This window comes from Onychomys torridus, chromosome 23, assembly GCF_903995425.1.
Source record: "Onychomys torridus chromosome 23, mOncTor1.1, whole genome shotgun sequence".
Lineage (NCBI taxonomy): Eukaryota > Metazoa > Chordata > Mammalia > Rodentia > Cricetidae > Onychomys > Onychomys torridus.
Genome location: NC_050465.1, coordinates 55,976,978 through 55,995,980, shown reverse-complemented (window position 1 = coordinate 55,995,980; position 19,003 = coordinate 55,976,978). Strand labels below are relative to the sequence as shown.

Below are 19,003 nucleotides of genomic sequence, written 5' to 3'. Positions count from 1 at the left end.
CCTGTCACCTGGACATGACCCTGTGACCCCTTTGTCTTGATAAAATTCTTGTTAGTGGATTTTGTCATATGTCGTGACTTTTCCTTTGGGGCCAGAGTGCCTTATTAAAAAAAAAAAAAAAAAAAAACCACTTTCATTTATAACATCAACACCTCATAGAAATAACCATTAGCTATCACTTCTGATTTCTGACGAAGTAACTATAATTGCTTCATCGCTTAAATTTTCCCACAATCTGAACCCATCGGGTTATTTGAGCATTGAGAAATAAGTCTTGTGTATTTTCTCTTTTCCAAGCAAGCGAACAATTCTTGTTTGCAAGACTGCTTGTCACATCTTTTTTTTTTTTTTTTTTTTTTTTTTTTTCCGAGACAGGGTTTCCCTGTGTAGCTTTGCGCCTTTCCTGGAACTCACTTGGTAGCCCAGGCTGGCCTCAAACTCACAGAGATCCTCCTGCCTCTACCTCCCCAGTGCTGGGATTAAAGGTGTGCGCCACCACTGCCCGGAGCTTGTCACATCTTGGTAGCATAATTTTCTCATCTGTTTTGGCCTCTCATTGTCTTTTTAAACTCAGAGATGTATCAAAAAGAGAAAATTACAAAATCTATCTTAGTCAGAGAACAATTAAGAACATGCAGTTTAAATCAACTGTCTGGGTATTTCTCATTTTGGTTCTTAGATTTGACTTTATCAAATATATAGTAAAGAAAAAAGTTTATGTTTTATATTTAGGAATGATCATTACAAAATTCCTTCTTGTTACTTAGACATGAAATATCTTTTAATACAAGAAATACATCTTCAAAATAACCAAGAGAAAAGCAGTTGTATGACATAGACATTATGTTTGCTTTCTTAAAATTGCTTTGAATCTTGACACAATGACCTAAGTTAAGATACTATGAAGGATGCAGAATTCAAAGGCAAATGGAAGGCATTCTTTTGACAAGGTGAGTGCTCAGTGGTGAGTGTCCTATCTCAATTACCATTCCACAAGGACTCTGCAGGAGGAAGCCCAGTGGTCTTTATTATAAACACCAGAATAGCCACAGACTACCGCTTCACCTCTCATTCCTGGGGAGAGGAAATGGGCATTGTTCAGCCAGTTTATGGTAATATGTTCCTTTTGTTTGTTTTGTTTTGTTTTGTTATTCTTGAGACAGGGTTTCTCTGTGTAGCTTTGGAGCCTTTCCTGGAACTCACAGAGATCCGCCTGGCTCTGCCTCCCTAGTGCTGGGATTAAAAGCTACCACTACCTGACTAACATGTTCCTTCTAACCTAAAAATCTCTGGACTGTAGTCCAGCCATCTTGCTTGCTAAATTACACGTAGTCCCAGAACATCCACCATTGAATAAAAGGCCAGCTTTCAAGATTCAGAAATTCAAAAAGAACAGCCACAAGTTTTAGTGCTAGGTAAGGTAATGTGATAATAAAAAAATATTAATAAAAACATCTACATGGTTCACAGAAGAACCTGAAAGTGAGAATTAAGTTTTGACCATGAAAGGAGTTTGTCATCATCAAGAGACTTGATCACCTGTCATGAGTAGGGCTGACATAAAAAGCCAAGTCTATACATGGTAATGGACAGAAAACACAATGGAACAAAATGCATCAATTATCTTCTTTTGAGGATATGAACACTAAAGGAGAGCGAGAGGTTAGAGTTTTTCTCCCACGGTCTTCACTACTCAGTCATCCAGATCTTAAAAGAAGAAATGTCCATCACTTTGTTCTCATAACCATGCAGAGTCTTCAGTGGAGACCATCCTAGATTGGTCCATATCTTAGGTATCTTATGACAGGTACTACTTTCTTGATAGGCTCAAACTGGGCACAAGTCACTGAATTCTAATGGGCAGGGATGGTACGGATGTAGCATCATGACCAAAGGGCCCATCTTTTGCTGATGTTGCTGCCACTGCCATTGTGCAGTGTGGTAGCCATTAGGGAAGAAATTGATTCCACAGATTTTCTTCAGGTGGCCTTCTGGGATCCTGCTATGAGATCCTGTGCAGCCTCCAAACTCATCCAAAGGCATCCAGGCAAAGAGCCATCTTGACAAAAGGCAATGCCATATATCCTTACACTCTGGCCTTCCTCTTGAGTTGTCAAATCCCATAAGTGCCATGAATGAACAGTCATTGCAAGTGGTGCCTAGGAAACATCCTGATGAATGCCACATTCTTGGAGCTCACACAGTTTGGTTTTCCCTGTCTGCCACTAGTTCACCACTGCCAAGACTCAAAAGGGTCACAGAACCGAAGCTAGCACAAATGGCAAGGGTGACACCTTCTTGTCTAATGTGATGGCAGACTTGGGGAGTAGACAGTTGCTCCCACATTTGTGTTATGGCTTCAGAGACTGTAGAGATGTTGTCATTGAAACAGAACAGACCACACAAAATCCATCCACTGAACTGTGCTCAGCATTTTGGATTTGAGTCTACAGTGACAGCAAGACAGAGGCTCATTGTTGTCGATTTGACTTTAGAAATTACTCAAAGACCAGAGAATTCTGTCTAGCTCTGGCCTCTGAGAGGGCCTATGTGTTTCAGGGACCTCCTTTTGGACATGGGCCTCTTCCAAGCACATTCTTATTCTATGCAGTGAATAATGATCAATCCATATCAAGCCACGTGTGGTTCTTTGTGGTACCAGGCCTTACAGATACTCTTCTTTGGACTATTAGATTCCTCGTCATCTTATTCTTTTCTTTGTTTAATTTTGTTCTTTTTTTTTTTTTTATTTTAAGTCATCAGTACTGACCATTGACCTTTTCCATCTCCCAGCAGAGTCCTCTCTAAACAGTATTATGGAAGCTGGGTATGGCTCTGAATGCCTTCAATCCCAACACCGAGCAGGCAAGGCAGGTGAGTCTTTCTTCTGAGTTCTAGGCCAGTTGGGACTACACTGTGAGTTCCAGACCAGCCTTGACTAAATAGTGAGATTCTGTATCAAAAACAAAGAATTAAGACCTCCTCCAGGTTCCAAGGCAAGCCTTGACCTCTGACTCATCTGTGGAAACATTGATTCCTTCTTTCAAGGTCCGCTGTACCTCTGTGTTACTCATTGCTCCCCTATTTAATTTCAAATAAGTCTTCGGAGTTTGTATGGCTATTTCCTACTCTAAATCCACCTTTCCCCCCAAATCCCAGAGTCTCCTGTAGTCAGACATTCTTTCCCCTTTGTCAAACCACAGTGCTTGATTTCCTCCCAGGTGGCTTGACCAAGTCACCAGGTGCTTTGCTTGTGGTTGCTATGGAGACTGTGTAGCAGCCGTGCTGGGATCTGGAGACCTGAGGCTCCAGTCCACGCCAAGCTGTAGGTTTCGGACTGTTCGCTGCCAGGTCTGCCTTTTTCATAAGGACAACAGTTAAATAGCATCATGGCTCACCTTAATGAACTTGTCACCAAGTCACTTCTTTAAAGACTCTGTCCCCCATGAAGTTCCCAATGAGGGGTAAAGATTTCAACAGGTGGATCTGAGGAGAGGAAAGCCTTTTAATTTGCACCAGTGTTCTTAGCAGGTACTCAAAAACATTCAATGGGTAATTTAAATTTACTATACAGCAGTAAATAGCAAAACATTAGGGGAGTTTGGCAGAGAAACTACAATTCTACGTGTGTGTGTGTGTGTGTGTGTGTGTGTGTGTGTGTGTGTGTGTGAGAGAGAGAGAGAGAGAGAGAGAGAGAGAGAGAGAGAGAGAGAGAGAAGCCAGAAAGAGAGAGGGCTGTAGGACAGAGGTGTCAACATGAAGACAAAGCTAGCAAATGAAAAGGACATTCTCAGAAGGAGGGCAGCTATGGAAAGCAGCAAAAGCCTTCTGGAAGAGCGTGGCTCTGGAACAGATGTGCTGGAAACACGGGGACTGCATGAACAAGAAGCGTACTTCTGTCTCAGGCAACAGTCCCAAACTGAATGACCCAGGTCACTGGTCAAGCTCCGTTCATCAGAGTGTTTCAGAGCCCAAAAATTCCCCAAACATTTGCATCATCTTTACAGTAAATGCTGGAGGCCATCCATGTCTGCATTTCGGCTGGTGGGAATGAACGGGAGGAAGCTTGCTGCTGAATGACGTTCCCGCCCCAGGTCGGAAACACGGCACTTCTCACATTCCACTGATGAGGACAGTGTCTACTGCACGTCTAACTTCCAGGGAGGCTGTAAATGCAGTCCACTGTGCTTGAGAAGGGAATGCTCTATGCAAACATCCTGCAGTCCCTGCCATTCCCCCTTAAAACTTTGCCATAGGAGGGAAAAGGTTTCCTCGTAAGAATGAAGTTGGTGTCCTCCATTAAAGAGATGACAGCGCTATTTGGGAGAAAAGCATCAATGAAAATTTCAAGAACTACAATAAGATATTGGTTTCTCCAGAGAAGTGTTGAATTAGGACCATGATGAGAAAGACAAGCATTAGAGTGCCCAGAATCATCAAAGCCACAAAGAACAACTTCACATAGAAACTAGTTGACAGCACCTTATTTACATACTAATTATATTAAACAATAATAGGCCCTATCATTATCTACCAATTAGCTTAATAATCATTAAATTCAACACCTGGCAAAACCATGGTTATAGTACTTATTTCCTGTAGTGTCTGTTCCTTCATTGACTTTTGATTAAACTTTCTTTCAATTTTAATCTTTGGCATCATGCTTCAAGAGAAACAGAATTTATTTTTAAGTAGTGGACTAGTAGGAAATGATATAGTACTGGATAAGCAAAGAGGGAATATTAAAATAATAGTAAAAACTTATGTACTAAAAAGCTGCCAAAAGTAACACATTTTATCAGACTCAAAATGGAAGAGCCACAAAATAGACTTTCTAAAAACGCATAATCCATGGGCTGTGGAGACAGATCAATGGGTAAACATGTGCCTGTAGCTAAACCTGATAACCTGAGTTGGATTTCTGGGACCCATGTTGCAGGAAGAGAGATAACTCTGATGGCTTGTCCTCTGACCTCCTTAGGTATCAGAGGACATGCACGCACTCCCATACATGTATATACACATAGTAAATGTTAAATTTTCTAAAATGAAAATTACATAATACAATTCTAAATTATAATTGAGAACTACAGTGCCAAAGAGGATAATATTTTTTTTCAGTTGTTGATGAGTGGACTTAAACTGTTGAAAACACAGGAGCCCCTCGGTAGCTGCTCACATGAAGAGGGACAAACTGCTGTCTCCCATAAAACATGCTGTGGAACATGAGCTGGGGTGTCACCCACTGATGGTGACAGGTGGATCGATACCACAAAGCAAGGACAGTGGCTATTGTCGTAAAATACTAGAAAATTCACCTAGCAAACAGTTTGAGCAATTTCATCACTAGATATTTATCCACGACAAAAATCCATACATACAAAGAATCATTTATTCATACAATAAACAGAGATGAATCTCAAAATAATTATCCTCAGTGTAGGAGCCAGACACGACGGGTATATAAAATTCTAGAATATGCATACTAACCCAGGGTGGCAGGAAGCTGAGTCATGGGGCAAGAAAAGACAGGAGGGGAAGGTTTCTCCAAGGACCACGTACTTTGGGCCACTGTCTTATCGTTTGTGGTGTACACAGGTCAACCCGTATCGAAGTGTGTATCTCAAAGGCAGTTGACGTATGATAGGTATATGCTAGATAGAACAGCAAACCGTCTTCTTAAAGGCCCTAACACTCTAATCACGGTGCCTCTCACTCTGCTTAATCCTCTAAATGGGAGCATCCACAATCACAATTTGATGAACTATCTGAGTCGTTTGTTTAAGTGGTAACTTTATCTAAGTCCATTTTAATTAAAACTTCAAACAAACAAACAAAAATATCCACCTCCCCAAAAGTCAAGCCACACTTTGAGAAAGAACAGTGAAAACAAAGATTTTTGTTTACTGAAGAAAACGATCTTCCCCTGTACGATGTTGCTGGCCTGCTAAAAAAAACTCAGTCACTGAGGACAAAATCTGAACAGAGGTGGTGTGCTACCCAGAATTCCATACTAGGTTTACTTCGTCTTGCTCCCCTGAGCTGAAGCGGCTTCATCATTGGGGTCCTCAACACTTGCATTATTTTACTTGAAAGCTTGGCTGGAAGAAGAATACAGGCAGACAAGTTCACCACGTCAACTGGTGAAGTCCGGGGAGTCTTGCAGAACACTGTCTCTACTGACAGACACAGGACAGCTTTGCCGTAGAGGGTAAATTAGCAAATATCTTTGAGGAGGGCTGCACAGTAATTACTGCTCGCACACAACTGGCAAAGACAATGCAATGGCTGTTGAGTTCCAACCTAACCCCCAACTCAGCAGATTTCAATGGATAAGTACCAAGAGTTGAAAAGTCTCCAGAACACCGAGACATTTCAAAGTACTGGAGAAAAGCTGCGCTGCTATAAACATCTTATTGGGTTGTAACTATTTCATGATACACGCAAAAACATCCTTCACTTTTATGTACATGATAGCTGTAGATTTATGAAGCACTTTTTAATTTATTTATTATTTTATTTTCTGAGACAGGGTTTCTCTGTTATAGCTCTGGCTGTCCTGGAACTTACTCTGTAGACCAAACTGGCCTCAAGTACAGAGATCCTCCTGCCTCTGCCTCCCGAGTGCTGGGATTAAAGTCATGGGCCACCACATCCACCTGCTGATTCCTTATTTGCACCAACCAAATGACTTGGTGGACACATCACCGTTCATATTCTGTGGCTGTATCATGACTGTATTGGAGTGTTTTACTCTGGGAAAGCCATAGTGTTAGAAGGCACACCATCAACAGATATGAGAGCTTCCAGGGGAAACCTATGGATACCCAGATACTAATTGTTCAGTTCCGAAAAGTGCCTTAAATATATTGTTGCCATGTAAGAGTAAACCGTGTACTACTGTCATGATTAGAATTAGCAACTGAGAAATTTGTCACAGCTGGAGCTGGAGAATAGCCCAGCAGTTAAGAGTACATACGGCTCTTCCAAAGGATCAGAGTTCAGTTTCCAGCACCCAGGGACCCATGGCCAGCCCTTTCCAATCACCAATAACTCCAGCTCAGGGGATTTTTTTTTTCTGGCCTCCTCCAGCATCTGCATTCCCATGCACATACCTACCCCACCCCCACACAAATATACAGGATTTAAAATCTTTGAAAAAGAAATATAGAGCCTGGTGGTGGTGGTGGTGGTGGTGGTGGTGGTGCACACCCTTAATCCCAGTACTCGGGAGACAGAGGCAGGTGGACCTCTGTGATTTCCAGGTCAGCCTGGTCTACAGAGTGAATTCCAGGACAGCCAAGGCTATAAAGAGAAAAATAAAAAAGGAAATACAGAAGAATTTTGATCACTGTGAGTAGGACTGAGCTCTTGGGAACTGGAGCCTCCTTCATGAACATCCTGATAGGAATCTAGTGTGGGTCAGAGTTCCCCATCTCTGCTTGTCTTCTTATTTATTATCTCTGACCCAGCCTATCCCTAGCGAGAAATCAACTTTGATTAGAATTCTCATGGATAAACGAACAACTGAACATTGTTTTAGATTGTTTTAGAACAGCTCATTCCGTATACCCTCACCCCACCTCCCTGCCCTACCCCTACCCCAATCCCAGAACTGATCTTCATCCTTGTGGGGAAATATTACTGCCCTCTGCAAACACAGGTTTTCCAGAAGAAGCCGGCAGAAGGGCAGTGGGGGTGGCGGTGGGGAAGAAGGTTCCTGAGTTCTTTCCTCTGGTACTTCTGCAAGCAGACAGCTAGCTGAACATGGACGAAGGCCAGACTCTGGGCCCAGGGCAGAGCAAGAGGATCTGGAGGAAGATTAAAAGGCAAAGCCAGAGAGTTTCCCACATTTTTTGTAACTTACGTGGGACAAGATGACTTCGGGGAAAGCCATGAAAGTCTTGGTTAAGAACATGAATTTTATGTCAGGGACCTTAATTTAAATTCCAGCCCTGTGTCTCTCATATTTAAACTCTGAGCCTCAGGGAGTAAAATGAGGCTGTTAATATCTATTTCTGGCAGTTGCTTTGAGGACTAAGTTAAATAACACATGCAAAGTACTGAGTACTGCCCCGGGCTGTGGTCTCCATGTGAACAGGAAAGTGTTCATCATCTTAGATTTTATCCCACCCCACCCCCCATACAGGGTTTCCCTGTGTAACAGTCTTGACTGTCCTGAAACTCACTTTGTAGACCCAGTCTGGCATTGAACTCACAGAGATCCATCTGCCTCTGGCTCCCTGAGTGCTGGGACTAAAGGCGTGAGCCACCACCACCCTGCCAACATCTAAGATTCTTTTCTTCATTTGCCAAGTACTTACTCCCAGGGCACAATGAGGACAGTGCTGGATCAATAGGGGCCAACTATAAAACAGACTCCCCATCAAATTTCAGGCTAGAAGAGAGTCCCTAGGGACCATCTTTTACATTTGATTCAAAATGCCAAAACTAGGAGCGAGAAGCTTATGGCTCAGTAGAGTATGCTTGGCATGTTCAAAGCCCTGGCTGGGTTAAATCCCACCCCACCAATGTCTTTCCCGTAGTAGTTGAACTGCCAGACAATTGACCAGCCCTTATACAACAAGCAGAAACCAGTAGTACAAAAGCAAGTAACTTTACATGTGACCTCTCTTGGATGAATTAGCCTCATGTGGAAGACCACATCCGCCCAAATATTGTAGTCAATCGCTTTGACCAAGCTTTTGTTGCAAGAGCGAGACGATGAAATGACACACTATTTCTACAAAGCTGGTGACTTAGAAAAATGCCCTTCTAGAGATTTTTCTGAGCCATTGGTTCTCATTTGTAAGGATGAGAAGATGATGGGACTTTCTCTAAATTCTTGGTAGGGACCATAGCTTAGTGTGGGAGCACTTGCTCAGCAGACTCCAGACTCAGTTCCGTTCCCAACTCTGCAAAACAAGACAGTTGCTGAGAGATGAGTAAGAAACTGAGTAGGTAGTTTGTAAGCCAATCATCTGGCCTCAATTGTGTTGAGAAAAATCTACTTCCTTAATTTTTTTTCTATTAAGGTATTGAAATGTTATGATTCTATGCATGCGATCCATGTTCTTTCTTTTTTTCATGTTTAAAATGGTGGGTTTTAAATGTCCATGCTAGTAAAACTTTCATAGCCAGTAAAGGATAATACTGAATTAATCTAGGATACAATTCAGTATAAATTTTGAGAGAAGTGCATTGTTGTCTTCGTTTTTATATATCATTTCAGTTAGATATGTCCTTCATTTATTACCACGAACTAGACACAAAGAATGACTATTGGCACCTCTATCCTAATTGTCTACTATTGGTATACATTTTTATTTAAATCATAATATTTGTGGTTGTTTTTCATGCATCTGATTCTATCTCCTTGGCCAACTGCATGTGAGAAATTAGAAATATGTAGTGCAAAAACTTGAAAATAATTTAAATATGAAAAATCTTTCAATTTTTTTAAAAGTCAATCTCCCAGAACAAATTGCCAACATAAAACAAAACTGGACATAAAATCATGTTGTCAGCATAAGATAAAGTCACTCTGGAAAAAGAATCAACAATTCACACAAATAAGAATTTCCCAACAACATGCTACCTATCTTAGAGAAGTAGAGATGGTCTGGTGAGGTGGTCCAGCTGAACAGAAGTTCTTTCCATTTTAAAGTGGACTCCTTTGCAAAGCCTTTGGGAGTTACATCATTCTAATGAGAAAAGAGTCTTCCCATTAAGGAGCAAAAGGCGTAGATTAAGGCTTTTTAAAGTGCTGATTTTCTTTTAAAGTAACTTTAAATATAAACAAAATGCTTATTAAGTTAAAACTAGCTAGTTTTCATGGTGTAATTTAAAACCATTATCAAATATTTTCTCCCTGGTTGCAGGCTGACTGTCAAATCTGGACAAACTGCTTGGACACTTTGTTCACTCAGGCTGCCCATGGGGCAGTTTATGCTTTTTCTGCACCTGTGGTTAATGAGCAGCATTTTTGCAGGCATGTCTGTTTTCAGGAGAAAAATAAGTGTTTCGTGTAAAAGCAAAAACAAAACAACAAAACCACACACACACACACACACACACACCAATCCCAAAGCAACTAAAATGACTGTAATTTATCTCCATCCAGGCTACCTAAAGAACATCAGGAAATTTTATGAACATGCCGAAAGATCTGGAGACTGAAGGTTTCAAGGTTACCCAGCCAAAGGCTTCCCCAGGCAGGACTGAGAGATTAACAGCAGGATAAAGGCCAAAGATTATCAGAAAAAACAGCCACTGCCACCCAACTGTATCTTTTTAAGTCCAGATGGTCTTATCAGGGATGCCCCTCCCCCCACTGGGCAAGTGATTTGGTCAGTAGGGATACTGCCTATAGTGTTGATTAGTCTTAAATAAACCCACGTTTTCACTTGGAAAGTAAAAATTTGCCCTCAAAACTATCCTGTAAATTGTTTTAATTTCAACCCTGAATGAGTGGGTCTGATAAATTGTTTTTGCTCCTCACCCAGCTCCATCTCCAATTTCAACTTGAGAGAAGTCAATATAATTCAGTTCTGTACCACAGATGCTCCTAATCATCTCATTCCAACAGCAAAACACAGGTGGATGCGATCCCTTTTGCTTAGGGAGATTTTAAGTTGTCAGAAACACTGGGAAAATTCTGTCATTGTGGCAATTACAGGAGGGAGCAAGGCACAGGCCTTTGTGGTTGGTTGTGTCTCTTGGCCACATGCATGCCATCATACACACAGACAGCTAGCGCCCCACAAGCTGTTGATGGGGAAAGCCACCTCTATACTGAAGGTCAACTTCCCTCTAGAAAAACTAAGACATGAGGATGCTTTGTGGATGTTGTTGCAACCTAGGATCAAGGCTTTGAAATGAAACCAGGAAATGTCAAAAGTATTACAGACACAGAAATAGTCCTAAAACAAACAAACAATTCCAACTTTATTGAGGTATGATTTGCCTAATTTTGAGGACACCGATTCCCCTAGACCTGGAGTTACAGTTGGCTGTGAATGGTCATGTGGGTGTTGTTCATGGCCATAGGGGTGTTGGAAACAGAACCTGGGTCCTCTAGAAGAGCAGCCAGTGCTAGAGAGATCTACAGTTCCCCACCCCAGGTTTAGTGTTAAGATTTAATTATCTCTAAGTTGGAGATAATCTTGATCTCAGAAGGATACAGTAGCAAGGCAGATTTATCCTAATTAAGAAAATGTCTCAGGGTTGGGGATGTAGCCCTGGGTTCGATCCTCAGCTCTGGCAAAAAAGAAAAAAGAAAATGTCTCTATCTCCAAAATTAAAAACAAAACACAACTTTCAAGTAACAGGGTGAAGTCCTCAGAATTCCTATCAAATTCCTGTCAAGTATCATTATATTATATATTATATATATTTTTTGCTTGTAGGCCGCTAGAGATATTTCTGTGGAACTGAAAGAGTAAACTTTCTTCTGGAATGTAAAGGGGGCTCCCCACAAAGCTCTCATAGGTATATTATTCTAAAGTATTTTGGGTACAGTAAATATACCAAACTATCATATTTTTGTGACAAAATTCTTTTCTAACCGCTGATTTCCTTCCTCCAGAATCTGCATATTTACAGAAAGCCTTTCCTGCAGGTTTATCTTGCAAGCATCCTGATTTCCAGGTATCCTTCCCCCGCTGGAGGGAACACTTCCCAGAAGTTCACTGTTTTACAAGGAGCCCTTTTATATTTGAAAGAGAAAACTGTTTTGTCAAGGGATGATGAGAAATTCCAAAAAAACTAACCCAGACGGGATTCTAAATTTGGGGCAATCTCTGGCACTCCTTCAACTCCCGAGTGTCGGTCAGAAAGATTCTCGAGTTATTTGACACCACTTATAAGGAACTGGTATTCGCTATGGGGTTTTTTTTTGTTTGTTTGTTTTTTAGTTCTTTACATCAATAAATATAAATGTTAGTTTTGTGTCTTTAATGTGTTGAGGATTTTATAGAGCATACAGTTCAAATTATCCAAGGCAGTTACCAAAGGTGGAACTTTTGGCGAAAAACAAGAACCTGGTAGAAATAACATATTTTGCTGGTGGTAGCTTTAATATGTTCTCAAAGCAAACGAGACCGCGTGCCTAACTGAAGGGGAAAGCCAAGTTTGGGGTGAGTTTCTGCTGCTTTGAAAACTGTGGGCTTCTCGTTTTGAAGCCCCTTCAAAAGAAAAAAAAGTGTGTGTGTGTGTTTGGGGGTGGGGGGAAGGACCAATCTTTAGAGCTGCTGACCTGCAGGGGACATCTCCGATCCCCTTGCCAACAACCTCAAGAGTGTAGAAAGTATGGAGAATTTTCAATGGAGCTTTATACATTCTTGGAGCAAATAACAATTGAAATATTAAAAAAAAAACAAAAACCTGGCGGTGGAGGAGGGGTGTGGATAGCGGAATTCTTTCATGACAGTGAAGTCCACAAAAAAAGAAAATGACCACGCAAAGGGATTCCGGGGAAGCCTGGAGAAAGGCAAGACTTAAAGGTCTTTCTGCCCACCACCGCCCCAGCTCCCTCACAGAGGCCACCTAGGTCTCTGCTTTGGGTGCAAATGGCCCAGCGAACGTGGCCTGGACGGGGAGGTTTTTCCTTCCTTCATCGGCCAGTTCAACTGTCCCCTTCTCAAACTGTTGACCACTTTCCTTTTCAAAGACACGGGCACTCCATTCCCAGGAAGGAGAACTTTGCTTCGGGACTTAGAAACTCTTGCTTCTTCTTTGCGGAGAAACTTGGTTCTGTTGGGTTCGCCTGCAATCTGCAGAGCTCCACGCAGAACCCCCGGGGCTGTGGAAGCTCAGGCAAGGGTCACCTTTGCCACGCGTTCACCCTCTCCCAGCCAGCTCTTCCTCGAAACCAGATAGGTAAGGTATCTCCTGGAAGAGTGGGGGATGTCTGAGCCCAACAGTGTAAGGCAGAGAAAGGGGACCCTAGGCGGCGCCCAGGAGACCAGGGGAAAAGCACCCAGGAGGAACCGCCCCGCCCCGGGGCTGCAAAAGTGAAGTCTGGATTCCTACCGAGAGACAAGGTGGTGGCCACTTTTATGACTTTTCCGCTCCCCACAAAATACACTCTGGTGAGCCCAGACTTTTCTCAGAGGTGACGCAATGTTCTCAAACACCACCACAGCCACCAATTAAAAAAAAAAAAAAAAAAATGGAAAAAGAGGGGGCAAGCCTTGCTTCCTACAGCTCCAGCTCCTCCCTCCCTTTCCTCCGGGTCTACCTCACTTTACAGTCGTTTCCCATCTCTACCCCCAATCCTCCTCCAAAAAGTTTGACGACCGCAAAGGAAACCAAAGGGGAATTAAAAAAAAAAAAAAAGTTCTCTAGCCCCAGACCTGGCGGGAGATCAGCATCTCTTTTGTTCGGGGCGAACCCACCGTCCCCCGTGACGTCACTCGGACTCCGGGCCAATCGGAGCGCGGTCGGCGGCGGCGGCGGCGGCCGGAGGGGTGGGGGCAGTCGGGCCGGTCCCTCCTCCCCAGCCCGCAGGGCCTCGTGGGGGGGGCGGGAGGGGACTGTCCCATATAAGCCCCGGCTCTTGGGGCTCAGCCGCCCGCACCCGCTGCGCTGCACTGGGGGAGGAGAGGGATCCCCGGGCGTGAGCGCGGGACCTGCGGCCACAACTTCTGGTCCTTTCCCGCCGTCTTTCCATCCTCTGTTCCCCATCTTCTTACAGGCGTCCGCATCTCTAGACTCCCCCCACCCCCTACTCAGGCTGCGAAGGAACCGCACTTCGAGGCCACTTGCCTCCCGGGGAGGGCGACTCTCCTCCCGTCCACTCAAGATGCTCAGGGGTCCGGGACCCGGGCGGCGGCCGCTGCTGCTGCTGCTGGCCGTTCTGTGCCTGGGGACGAGCACCGAAGCCGGGAAGAACAAGAGACAGGCTCAGCAGATCGTGCAGCCTCATTCCCCGGTGCCTGTCAGTCAGAGCAAGCGTGAGTACCGACAGTCTGGCTGAAGCCGGCCGGCTGCCGGGGATGGCTCAGTCCCCTGCGCCGCCGTCTGAAGTTGTAGCTGAAGTTTTGCGCGCGTGCGTGGCTGGGCGAGCGTGTGTTGAGTGCGCGCTTTATTGAGGGGAACCAGCTGTGGACACAAAAGGCTTAGGTTTGAACCGGCTGGTTGGGGGTGGAGGGCTCTGGAGAAGATCTTGCCGTGGAGGTGGGGACCATATGGCCTTCCCCTCCCTCTAGAGCGCTAACAAATTCTGCACCTTCAGATTGCCCTTCCAGGAGCCAAAAGTTGTGGGGAAGGAGAAAAGTGACAGGAACTTACACATTTTACATCTGAGATGAGCGTGGTCCCCTGCTCCTTATTTTCTTTATTGCTAAGTAGTTGGTTAACTATTTTCCAAATGGGGACGAGGAAAGAATATCTAAATAGGTAGTTTCTGACCAACTTGAATGAGTTGTGTAGTTGGCTCAGTGCTGCTTTTGGGGTACCCCAGGATTCTTCACCAAGAACAAGGGTTGGAATTTCTTCTCTTACAGTTTTTCAGACACACCTTTCTTTTACTTTGGGCTACAGGAAATTTTAAAAGTTCACCTTCCTCAATTTTTTGTTTTGTTTTGTTTTGTTTTGTTTTTGAGTTGGTCTCACACTGTAGCCTAAGCTAGCCTGTCTAACTCTCCTATGTAGTCCAGGCTTGTGTTCAACTTGGAGCAATTCTCCTGCCTCAACTTCCACAGAGCTGGGGTTACAGGCATGGTCAATTAAAAATTTCTTCCTTGTCTTTTTTTTTTTTTTTTTTGCTAACCTTAATGAAGGCTCTGACATATTTTAAAAGTAATTTCTATTATTTGCCTATCAGAATGTTTCCACTCTCCTGATGTAGTTCCCCTGGCCAGATGGACATGACATCATTGCATAACTTTTAGCCAAGTTAAAAGATAAGAACAAAATACCTAAATATCCACCTACATAAATAATGCTTCAGTCTTTGGATAGCTAGTGTCCACATCTGTATTTTAGTGGGATATTGCTTTTAAGAGATTTTTATGTTTGTTCAGGCTCATCAATTCAGGTGGGAAAATTCAATAATTTTGTAGGGGGAAAAACGGAGGAGGATGGAGCTGTAATAACCCTTTCCTTCAATTCTTCACAGCTGGTTGTTTTGACAATGGGAAACACTATCAGATTAACCAACAGTGGGAGCGCACCTATCTCGGCAATGCCCTGGTTTGTACCTGCTATGGAGGAAGTCGCGGATTTAACTGCGAGAGTAAGCCTGAACGTAAGTGGAAGGCAGAAATGAGACTGACTTTACTAAAGTTAACTTTCAATAAAAACACATTGCCCCCTCCCAACCCTCCCCCCCCCCCCCACCTCCCCCCTGGAATTGCCGGTAATTCCCTCTTTGTAAAACTGCTGATACTGGCTTTTCACATACTCCTCTTACCTCTAAAACAAATGTCTTCCACACTAGTTTCCAAAAGCCTTCATTTTCTTCTCTCAAAAGATTTTGATTAGAAAATGAAAGGTTTTGGGGCCTGTCTCCCTTCAAAAAGAAAACTTACATAAAAGTTTTGCTTATAAAAGTTTAATTCATTGGAAAGTGATCGCAGATCTTCAGCTCTCAGATTGTGGGCCAAAAGCTGCTTTGAAGCCCTTGTGTTGTAGAGTGATTTGTTAGCGGGCGTTCAATGACGAACCACCAGCACTTCTGAGACTTGGAAGCCCCCTTGATATGTTCCTTGTGAATCACAGCAGTTCCTCCAGCTTCCCCTGCCCGGCTACAGGGGAAACATTTCAGTCAAGCTGACAAAGGCCAGCGCCTGCTGAGAGGGAGGCCACCTCCACAAAGCTTGCCTCCCACGTGGCCCTTGAATTGATTTCCCCAGTTTGAGGTTGGAATTTGAAATCTTTCCCTTGCAACTCAGCTGGTCCTAGGGTGTGGCTTCTACTTGAGGAATTCTTTACATTATGAAAAGAGGACACTTTACAGAGCTTGCCAAAGGCCAAGAACTATGGTTTCATTAAAGCGTAACTTGGAATTTCTTAAGACTTATTTATTGCAGTTACAGGTAGCCGTGCTCCCAGTAAAACGGAAAAGAGGTGTCTCCAGCAGATGGATGGGAGGGGTGGAGAAGTTTTCATGTGTGTGAGGCTCACGAGGGCTTTTTCTTCTCCGCAGCTGAAGAGACATGCTTTGACAAATACACCGGGAACACTTACAGAGTGGGCGACACCTATGAGCGCCCTAAAGATTCCATGATCTGGGATTGTACCTGCATCGGGGCTGGGCGAGGGAGAATCAGCTGTACCATTGCAAGTAAGGAAGGCATCTGTAATGTGATGGAGGTCCCATAGACAAGTATTTCTCTGTCCTGTCCCTGCTGGTTCTGTTTGCCCATGGCTGAATATTTCTTCCTTTGGGATCTACCCCAATGACCATATCCGTGTGGTCACCCACCTACTTCTTGTACAGAGGAATATGATCTAAGTAGAAATGGAATCACAATCTGTGTGTGTGTGTGTGTGTGTGTGTGTGTGTGTGTGTGTGTGTGTGTACTGTGGAACCGTATAGATCTCTTGGTTCTTTTCAATAAAGTAGACCCAGAAGACCTCCTTATTTTAAATTACCTGAGCATCTTCAAGCCAGATTGATCGTGTGATCATCTGCAGTGATGAACCAGAATCTGTCGGTTCTCAAATACAATATAATGATGAGCACAGTGTATTTCCAAGGAACTCCAAGTGCTGGGCTTCATGAACTCTGTAGCTAAAGCAATCTTTCCAGTATGACTCACTGGGTTGCCAGTACTTTCTATTAATAATGTATTTTTTAAAAACCCCAAAACTATCTTTTAAATATGTCCTCTGTCCAAAAGAACCAATCATTCCCTTCTGAATAGACCCAATCAGTATTCCCAACACTTAATTGTAGGGTTTTTCCAGGTTTCTTGGCAAAACTCAAGAGTCAATAGTACACAGTGTTTATAATTCTGCAGACAGTTCAGCCATTGGACTTAACAGCCTGAGAAAGAATCAGGGTTTCCACACTCATGAGTGTGTATGTTTGCTTTGCACCAGAGTGACATTTACATCCTAGAGTAAAATGCAGGCTGTCTCTACTCCAGGAAATTGGAATGCTTTGCCCACGCAGCTCAGTTTACTGTATGAGAGGAGACCATCCTCCCAACCCTTTTCTGTCTTGGGAACAACTTATCTGTGATGTCTCTGGGGGAACCATTCTTTATGACCCCTTTGCTATTCAGATTTCCCTGTGGCTTCCCTTTGTGCATTAACAGTTGACTCAAAGTAAGCAGATAAATTGTTAGCCTTTCTCCTGCCTCTGATAGACTGAAAAGGTGTTTTCAGGTTTAGGGGTCTCCTTTGGGCCCCCCTAAGTACTTATCTCAGGTGGAACACAAGATCACCACCTCCCTTGATTCTCTGCATCGCTTTCTCCTAACCTTTGCTTGTTTTGCTGTAACAGATCGCTGCCATGAAGGGGGTCAGTCCTACAAGATTGGGGACAAGTGGAGACGGCCCCATGAGACCGGTGGTTACATGTTAGAGTGTTTGTGTTTGGGAAATGGAAAAGGAGAATGGACTTGTAAACCTATTGGTAAGTGGCTCCTAGGGATGATTCTGTGTGTGTGTGTGTGTGTGTGTGTGTGTGTGAGAGAGAGAGAGAGAGAGAGAGAACAGGAGTGCAGAAGTGTGTGGAACCCAAATCAGACCCTGAAGTACAAACCATAGAGAAATCTTAATTTTGTTTCAGAAGCCCAAGAGAGAGTTAAAATATTTAGGAAGAAGTCCTTTCTTTTGTTTATATCTGAGGCTGTCTCCTTGGTGAAGACTTGTTATTTAAAGGGGGAAAAATGACACTTTTGACACATTTCTTGTTGGAATGCAGTGGACTGAAACACCAAATGGCATGTGGCTCTGGTCACACCTTGGTAATTTCTCTAAAAACAAACATTTTCTTTTTGCCTCAGCCTCATTTGTGCCCTGTGAATCCAGAAGTTTTTGTGTCTATTTCCTAGTTTTCCAATCATAGTTGTTGTGTTTCAAATTTTTTTTGTCTTTGTTTTTTTTTTATAGAAGTCTAAAATTTAAATAACTTCCTCCTTGTTCTCTTTTTTGTTCTTTTTGTTTTTGTTTTTGTTTTTTTGTTTTTTGTTTTTCAAGACAGGGTTTCTCTGTGTAGTTTTGGTGCCTGTCCTGTATCTCGCTCTGTAGACCAGGCTGGCCTCGAACTCACAGAGATCTGCCTGTTTCTGCCTCCCTGAGTGCTGGGATTAAAGGCGTGTGCCACCACCACCCTCTTGTTAAGTCATTCGTAATTCAGATTTTGACTTGGTTTAGGGACATAGTCTAGTGATAGAGCGCTTTCTGAAACAAACATAAGGTCCTGGGTTCAATCCCCAGTACCACACTAATGAATTAAAGATATTTTTTAAAAAAAAAGATTGGGATTTTCACAAGAATCGTCTCCCACGGGGTGTATACATTGATTCTTTCCACTTGAAATGCTAGTGGAAAGCTTAGGAACTGGCAGAAAGTGCAGTCTATGGACTCATTAGGAGGAAGAATTTGCCTGCCAACTGGCCAGAGCTTCCTTTTGCTTTGGCTACTTGCTATGTCCTTAGCTGCAGGGCGTGTCTTCTTTTCTGAACAGAGTGCCACTTAAAAAAAATGTGGCTGGGTTTTTGCTTACACCCTACACTTTAAATTACAGGGAGAAGTTATAATTTTAAATAGCTTTCTTCTCTCTCTCTCTCTCTCTCTCTCTCCCTCTTTCTCTGTTTTCTTATTTCTTCTACAGCTGAGAAGTGTTTTGATCATGCTGCTGGGACCTCCTATGTCGTGGGTGAGACCTGGGAAAAGCCCTACCAAGGCTGGATGATGGTGGATTGCACTTGTCTGGGCGAAGGCAATGGCCGCATCACGTGTACCTCCAGAAGTAGGTTTTACCTCTTTTCTGTTGAAAATGCGGCCTGCTGGTGGCTTCAGGATTCCTAGAGAGAGTTGTAATGCT

General features: G+C 43.3%; 1 protein-coding gene and 1 pseudogene across 12 annotated transcripts in view; one reads left to right on the top strand and one right to left on the bottom strand.

Annotated features, from left to right (window-relative positions):
• Positions 1-1,689: 1,689 nt before the first annotated feature.
• LOC118573031 lies at positions 1,690-13,686 on the bottom strand (annotated as a pseudogene).
• The window catches only part of Fn1 (fibronectin 1), a 71,996-nt gene continuing 66,506 nt past the window's right edge, over positions 13,514-19,003 (top strand). For 7 of the 12 annotated variants that reach the window (XM_036173053.1, XM_036173050.1, XM_036173049.1 and 4 more), the window contains exons 1-5: positions 13,514-13,955; positions 15,122-15,250; positions 16,151-16,288; positions 17,456-17,587; positions 18,791-18,928. In XM_036173053.1, coding sequence (XP_036028946.1) covers positions 13,805-13,955; positions 15,122-15,250; positions 16,151-16,288; positions 17,456-17,587; positions 18,791-18,928 — 688 coding nt within the window. In that variant the 5' untranslated portion in view covers positions 13,514-13,804. The remainder of the gene's footprint in view (positions 13,956-15,121; positions 15,251-16,150; positions 16,289-17,455; positions 17,588-18,790; positions 18,929-19,003) is intronic. The other 5 variants (XM_036173051.1, XM_036173045.1, XM_036173043.1 and 2 more) reach the window with 1 other exon arrangement.